At 41.8% G+C, this 8,516-nt stretch overlaps 1 protein-coding gene across 2 annotated transcripts in view; it reads left to right on the forward strand.

Annotated features, from left to right (window-relative positions):
- LOC127570912 (progressive ankylosis protein homolog B-like) overlaps nucleotides 1-5,370 on the forward strand; it is a 94,844-nt gene extending 89,474 nt beyond the window's left edge. Inside the window, exon 12 of one of the 2 annotated variants that reach the window (XM_052016837.1) lies at nucleotides 2,707-5,314. In XM_052016837.1, the coding sequence (XP_051872797.1) occupies nucleotides 2,707-2,820 (114 nt within the window). In that variant the 3' untranslated portion in view covers nucleotides 2,821-5,314. Of the gene's footprint in view, nucleotides 1-2,706 lie in introns of both variants that reach the window. The other variant, XM_052016836.1, reaches the window with a different exon arrangement.
- The last annotated feature ends 3,146 nt before the right edge of the window (nucleotides 5,371-8,516 follow it).

Genomic DNA, 8,516 nt, shown 5'->3' on the forward strand with positions numbered 1-8,516 from the left:
TAATACCCACTTTAAATTACTTATTTACTCAAAATGATTGTCCCTCTGTGCCACCGGTATCCCACCTAATATTGTCATTACCTCCAACTGTCTCAAGCCAGTCAATAGGTGGACCCTCACCCTACTTAACCATAACCTTTCAAATATTTATCTACCTCCACCTTCACAACCCTCTGGAGTAGAGAATTTCAGAGATTCACCATCCTCTGAAAAGAAGTTCAAACACACCTCCATTTTAAATGACCAAACCCTTGTAACTAACCAGTTGTGACCTCAAGTGGAACCCTCGCGTTCCCTGATAACAAAACTGACACACCCAACCAGAAAGCCAGTATGGAGAGCTGACTCTCACTTCTCCTATTGAGTCCAATTCTTGGCCCTTCCATATTTAACCCTCAACCAGACTGCAATCCCAACTCTCATGCCCCACACCTACCATCAAGTCACAGACTGATGCTAAACTCTCCCTCCAAAATCAGATCACAAGGCCACTCTTGCTCCAAACGACCCTTTTCACCTGGTCACTCCACCAACCCCACACTGATTACCTGAGCACTGCCGAAAACAAATCACAAGCTCAACCTTAACTTCTGACCCAATTTCCAAAACATCTCTGGTTTCCCAGATTAGCTTGAATGTTGGCACTTGTGGCCCCAGTTCTTGCCCCAAACGACTCCCTCTTCCAAACTTATTATTAGCCTGGCCCTTGCCTCTGCCAGATTGAGTGGGATTCTTGTCCTCAATAATGATCGACACTCATAGCAGATTGTGAGGCTGATAAAGAGTCAATCTTCATCATCTGATTGCGTCTGACTTTTGATTCTCCCCTCTTGATGGTAAATCTCATCTTCCACCACCCTCCCCCCCCCCCCCCCCCCCCCCCCCCCACACACACACACAATCGCAAGCCTGATTCTCATCCCCAACTTGAGCACAAGTTTGATTCTTGACACTGCTGCTGGTGTCCCCAACCCCATTCCCAAATCCTCATTGCATGAGCAGCCCTCACACCCAATCATGAGACCAATACCCACCTTGACTCCACCCTCCATCCAAGAATGTCTCTTGCAATTCAATCACATTCATCCCCAAAATCAAACATGAGCTGAGCACATGCCCCCACCCAAAACCAATTGTAAGCCTTATGGAAAACAAATGAAATCAAGTCATCCAGATTGAGCGCTCAACGTCCACACATCAACCCAACTGCGAGTCCAGCTCTTGCCCTTCAACCTGATCTTGACCAACCTCGTTACTCCCAATTACAAGCCTATGTGTTACCTGCATATGAGCTTGACATTTGCTCTAACACAACTACAAGACTAATCCTTACACCAACCAGCTTGAGTGCCCAGTAGAGAGCCATACTTCACTACCTGACACGAGACCAACCCTTACTAGTCCCTTCTAATCACCTAACTCTCACCTCCAAACTGTTAGCCCAGTTGTTGTGACCCCTCCTCCATAACATAACGCTTTACAGTGCCAGCGACCCGGGTTCAAATCTGGCCACTGTTTGTAAGGAGTTTGTACGTTCTCCCAGTGACTTGTGTGGGTTTCCTTTGGGTGCTCTGGTTTCCTCCCACATTCCAGGTGTGCAGGTTAGGAAGTTGTGGGCATGCTATGTTGGTGCCGGAAGCGTGGTGACACTTGCGGACTGCCCCCAGAACACTATGCAAAAAGATGCATTTCACTGTGTGTTTCGATGTACATGTGACTAATAAAGATCTCAAGTCTGACCCCCTCAACCTGATTATTGCACTTCCTTCATCTTGATCACGAGTCCACTTTATCAGCTCAATGGATAGCAAATCCTCAGTCTGTGTAACACGTCCTCATCAGCCCCACTATCCAGATCACAACTGAACCTTGTATTTCATCACAAGCCCAATCCTGACTCTAAACTGATTGCAAAACTTGCTCCTCATCCTGATCACAAACTTGACACACTCATTCCCAGTCAGAATTTGAATCCTTGGGCCCCTGCTCCATTAGAGAGATTGACCCATGTTCCCAACCCGACAGCCAGCCTGAACCTTGTCCACAATTGAGAGACCAGCACTCACCCAACTAACAGAGCCAATGCTCACCATCAGACTGCAATACCAACCATTCTATCCGAAGCATGACTGGACTGTCAGTCCAACCTAAGGTACGAGATGGACTTTAGACACGCTCTTAATTGTGAGCTAACTCTTGCCTCCCCCAAGCACATGTCTGATTCTCACTTCCCCAACATCGTGGGCTGAAGGGCCTGTACCGTGCTGTAATGTTCTAACCCATTTTGGCGACTGAGCCATGACCCTGGCCCAATTGCAAGACAACCTTCACCTTCCCTCCCACCATCCCCCCCTTTAGAAAAAAAATTCTGTGAATACCTTTTTTTGGTTAATTGGACAAATGGATCATGGAAAGCTGAATGATCTGGCCAATGCAAAAAAAACAATGTACTCTCCAGTAAAGAGAGGTATAGCTCAAAGTAACTGCTGCTCCCTGTGCCATTGGAAGGGTCGTATGCAGGCTCAGTGTCTGCCCAGGAGTGATTTTCTGATCCTCGGTATTTCAGTCCAGGAGGTTACCAGCCCTGTATCATAGAGCAGTATGGGGTTAGACAAAGCACAAGTTAAAAAAAAAATGAAACGCCTCGTCAGATTAGGAAACTGTTGAAATGTAGACTGTAAAGCTAAAATTGTGTTGTCGTTACAGAAAAAGAAGAGAACTCTGGATACAGCAGCAGCTGAAGGGGAGGACTCTGCAATGAATTATGCAGTTGTCCCTGAGGAAATGTCTGAGGTTGTGGAATTGGATGAAGATGAGTGAGCCAGATTTGCATACTGCAGCAATCACTCTGGTACAACGTTATGCCCTCCATTTCTTCTCCCTCTTCCATTTTATTTTCCCCAGAAGTGTCTATTACCAAAGACATCTTCTAAATCGTGCTGTGGAATTGTTTGCACCATCAGACAGATTCGGACAAGGAAGGGTCTCCTTGTGCACAGTGCTGTTCCATTTCTGCTAATACATGGAGGAAAACAACTTCAAAACATCCAGAAAGTCTTCCACCTTTGGCTTGGCTGACACCCTTCTTCCCAATGGTATTAGCAACACATCTGCAACCAAAGCATCTTTCACCTCTTTTGTTGGCTATCCTGCCGTCCTGTTTTCCATCAATATCCTTGAAATGCAACGGTGTATATTTGGGATTTTAACTTTATTTAATTGCTTAAATATTACTTTAATTTCAAATGTTTATTTGCAGTTAGATTTCTAGTGGCCCATGTGATTTACTGCCATAATGTTGCTGCTCGCGGTGGAGTTTAAGGCACCATAGCCACAAAGTACACAACTTAGTAAAAAGGTTAAAAACATATCAAGATTATTTTTTTAATACCAAAAAGAGTTTGATAACAGAATTTGAAGATAATGGTGTGTGTGTGGTGGTGATGCAAGTAAAATGCTAAAAAGTAGAGAAATTAACAATAAAAACAGACATGACTTGAATTTCCTAAACTCGTAACATTAAAAAGGTACAAAGTCAATACTTGAAAAAATATATTTTAAAGTGGTATGAAATTTGACAACTTAAAAGTACACAAGTTTGGTACTCACACTTCAGTATGTGAACTGATTCAGAACATTGTATATTGTAAAGTGGGAATCAGTAAATTCAAATAAATTTTACATTTCTTTCATTGCAGCTTGTTAGAGCAAAGGTTTACATGTTGAGGAATGGTTATTTCTTACAAACATTCATAGTGACTGTGCTGCAGATCAGTGCTTGGTTGGCTTCTCTGGAAGAGTGTCACCAGCACAGACTTGGCCATAATTCTATAAATGCTTCATTGTTTAAGTGACATTTCTTTCCTCTGCATTTATGTCAGGAGTTATAGGAGCCTGGCTTTAAATCTGCTCATCAATAAACAAGCCTGATAAACCATTCAAAAAGCTATCAATTAACTTCACATAATCAACCTTTGTTCTAATGCATTGAAGTTCATTTTACAGGTCATTATTTTAATCTAATTGTTATACATCTCAATTGCTTCATTGATAAATATAATGAAGAGGTTACACAGATGAAACACCTTTAATATTAATTGGACAGTCTCAAGGCCTGTTCAACCATATCGTGATAACCTTTAACTTGTCTTTGAAATGGCAATTTCTTTGAGAGCCCCAGTAGTTGTCTTTTGGAGACAAGATTAGCAAAGAAATGTGCTGTTGGGACACAATAGAGGAATTTTGGCCAGAAAGTGCTCAATGATATGATTGGGTGCAAAAAATCCAAAATTTCAGCAGATTCCTTGAGCAGAAACGCTTAGGGCGAAAAGGAAATCAGTGACCCTTTAGTAAATCAATGCGATTCATGAATATGTTTAATAAACACTTGCAAGCAGAAATAAAAGTGATGTAATTTGGGTAGATATACAGCAATAGTTACATTTTACCTTAAATATCTACTAAATGATTCACCTATTAATGAAAGGTGTAAAATGGCTTGAGAGCAGTGATTTGGCCAGAGAGGAGAGAGAAATTTTTTGAATTAGTGCAGCATGTGTTCATGATGTACTGAGAGTTTCAAGCATTCATGGTCACAATATTCTTCTATCCAACTTTAAAGAAAAAAATGGCCCCAGGTAACCATGTTTTTTGAAATTTTGACGTGACTCTCAGCATTATTGTTGCTAAATTGTTAGATGAAATATTGTGTAAAAGAAGTTATGAATGTTATGTGTAAATGAGTGAAAACCTGTTCTCTTTAATAGCCAAATTGGTTCTGCAACATGCTTTAAATCTCATCAAGCAGTGAAATGTTTTACCAAAATTAAGTTTCCATTAATTTAAAGTGCCACACATGCTCCATTTAATATATCAGTGTAATTTTAATACACCAAATACAGAATGTTCTTTCTTTCTATATATAATGTATGTATATTTTTCCATGGTATTAATTAGATTTGAATCCATTATTTTGAACTTATGATCTTGTGCTTATTCAGTTGGCGACTCAATTAAATTCTTTTCTCATGTTGATTGGTTTCATAGTGCCGTATGAAACAATTTGACATTTATAAAATAATACATTCAAGATTTAACATGCAGTCCACCCCACCATCAGAATATGCCAAATGGAATGCGGCAAAAAAAGTCTCTATAAATATTTGGGTTATCAGATACATTGCTGAAATTGGCCAATTTTCCCAATAACGTTATTGTTTGGGAAATAAGTGGCAAGTGGCAAAACCTATAACAGGGATGTTTTCACGTGTAAATAGATCAATTCAAAGTGATTATTAAAATGATTAATGCTGTAATATTGATTAAGTAGTTATTTACAAATAATAGAGCACCAATTGCTTCAATTCATTTTGTCTTGTTCAATATGATTATAATAGCATCTACCTCAGCCTATCAGTACTTACCTGCACGTTTCCTATTCTTTTTTTCTCTTGGGACTTTCCAGTAGTTTTCCAATAGATAATTTCAATCAAATTGCAATGATTCCATTTGAGCTGGATTCAGCCCACTGCCTAAACACAGTTGTGGTCCCTGTTTTCATTTAGCTAGGCTGAATGTGGAGGATTGAACAAGGTGACCATCTGGATCCAGGAGACTTCAGTGAATAGGCCTCAAGCAGTGTACCAATGAGGTTCTGCACCAAGAACATTGCCTCTCAAAAGCTGTGGGCAGAGTGTCGCTTCCCATCAAAACTCAAAGGCTTTGTGGAGAGACATTTAATCAATTCAACTAATCTGCAAGGATGGGTATCCCCTTTCAAATGAATGCTGTTTCTGCTCCAATGTTAGGTCTATCTGGCTATAGTGCCAGATTTCCCCAGCATTACTCTGGGTAATCCTAACGGAACTGAGCTCCAATTCTGGATTCCACTTAGAAGTCTGGCAGCGGTGCTGAGTAACAGGTGAGCCAGCATACGTTACTCAACATGTCCCATACTGCTGCAGGTCTGCCTAAGCCGGGACCCGTTTTGTCTGGGAGTGGCTGAACATTAGTGGTTCTATTTGGAACTCCCAATAACAGCCCAAAACCTTCCTGGGTTTATTGGTTCCTGGACAGCAATTTTTTTTTATTATTGTAAACATCACATTAATTAAATTCTATAAAAATTAAGGAAAATTCTTCTTAGCACAAAGGCATAAATATAGAACATTACAGCACAGTACACAATGTTGTGCTGACCTTTTAACCTACTCTAAGATCAATCTAACCATTCCCTCCCACATACCTCTCCATTTTTCTGTCATCTATGTGCTTATCTAAGAGAGTCTTAAATGCCCCTAATGTATCTGCCTCTGGCAGTGCGTTCTAAGCACTCACCACTCTCTGTACAAGAAAACTTACCTCTGATATCCCCCTTGTACTTTCCTCCAATCACCTTAAAATTATGCCCCTTGTGTTAGCCATTTCCACCATGGGAAAATGTCTCTGGCTGTCCACTCACTCTATGCCTCTAATCATCTTGTACAACTCTATCAGGTTACCTCTTGTCCTACTTTGCTCCAAAGAAAAAATTGGTATTGGTTTATTATTGTCACTTGTACCGAGATCCAGTGAAAAGCTTGAAGAGAATGTCCTGGGTGGGTGGGGTCTTTGATTATGCTGGCTGCTACACCAAGACAATGAGAGGTAAAGTCAGAGTCCAAGGAGGGGAGGTAGGTGTCCGTGATGGGCTGGGCTATGTCCACAACTCTCTGCAGCTTCTTGTGGTCATGATACATCCAGATAGGATGCTTTCTATGGTGCATCGGTAAAAGCTGGCGAGAGTCAAAGGGGACAAACCAAATTTCTTTAGCCTCCTGAGGAAGTAGAGGCACTGGTGAGCTTTCTTGGCCGTGACATCTACGTGATTTGACCAGGACAGGTTGTTGGTGACGTTCACTCCCAGGAACTTGAAGCTGTCAACCCTCTCGACTTCAGCACCATTGATGTAGACAGGTGCATGTACACCGCCCCCTTTCCTGAAGTCAATGATTAGCTCTTTTGTTGACATTGAGGGAAAGGTTGTTGTCAATGACACCATTCCACTAAGCTCTCTATCTCCTTCCGGTACTCCAACTCATCGCTGTTTGAGATACGGCCTACAACGGTGGTATCATCTGCAAAACTTGTAGATGGAGTTAGAGCAGAATCTGGCCACACAGTCGTGAGTGGATAGGGAGTAGAAGGCTGAGGACGCAGCCTTGTGGGGCATCAGTGTTGAGAATAATCATGCCGGAGGTATTGTTGCCTATCCTCACTGATTGCGGTCTGTTTGTTAAAGTCAAGGATTCAGTTACAGAGGGAGGTGTTGAGTCCTAGGTCTCAGAGTTTGGTGACAAGCTTGCTTAGAATTATTGTATTGAAAGCAGAGCTGTAGTCAATAAACAATAGTCTAACGCATGTGTCTTTACTGTCCAGATGCTCCAGAGCTGAGTGTAGGGCCGGGGAGATGGCATCTGCTGTAGACCTGTTTCGCCGATAGGCGAATTGCAATGGGTCCAGGTTGTCTGGTAGGCTGGAGTTGATATGTGCCATGACCAACCTCTCAAAGCACTTCATGATGGTGGATGTCAGAGCCACTGGTCGGTAGTCATTGAGGCATGTTACCTTGCTTTTCTTTGGTACCGGCATGATAGTGGTCTTCTTAAAACAGGAGGGAACCTGAGATTGAAGCAGGGAGAAGTTGAATATGTCCGCAAGTACCTCTGCCAGTTAATCAGCACAAGATCTGAGCACGTGGCCTGGGACACCATCTGGGCCAGGTGCTTTCCTCGGGTTCACTCTCCGTGTTCACACAAAAGCCCTAGCTTGCTCAAGCTATCCGCATCGGACGTACTCTTCAATCCAGGTAGCATCCTGGTAAATCTCCTCTACACCTTTTCTAAAGCTTCCACATCTTTCCTATAGTGAGGCCACCAGAACTGAACACAATAGTCCAAGTGTGGTCTAACGAGGGTTTTATAGAGCTGCAACATTACCTTGAGGCTCTTGAACTCAATCCCCTGACTAATGAAGGCCAATACACCTTCTTAACAACCCTATCAACTTGAGCTAAGTTAGTAATAAGTTGATTGCCCACTATTTTAGTGAAGGTATTTGCTGATTTAACAGCAAGATAAAAAAGGACATTCTTTCATCAATATCATGGAATTTACTTAAATGTTTATAACTGTTATTGCCAATGGTAATTTACAGGCTGTATTTGGGGTAATTCGTCCCCTTGTGTATATTTGTGTCTCCTTTCCTAATCCCAAAAACAATGTAGGATTTTTAAATAGTTAAAAGGCCTTTGGCTGAAAAGCTCAATTAAAAGATCTATTCTGGATACATCAACAAGATTTCAAAACAACACTGCTTGGCAGATTGTGGCAGAGAATTAGCTTTGGTCTGGGTGGGGCGGAGCAGCAGCAGCAGGGGACAGGAAACACAAGTTGGAGCTCTGAAAAGCTTTGAGATTGTGGTTGTAATTAGGACACAGTAAAATAAGGAAATTAGCAGTGCCTATAGAAATGGAAATA

This window comes from Pristis pectinata, chromosome 5 (genome assembly GCF_009764475.1).
Source record: "Pristis pectinata isolate sPriPec2 chromosome 5, sPriPec2.1.pri, whole genome shotgun sequence".
NCBI classification, from domain to species: domain Eukaryota; kingdom Metazoa; phylum Chordata; class Chondrichthyes; order Rhinopristiformes; family Pristidae; genus Pristis; species Pristis pectinata.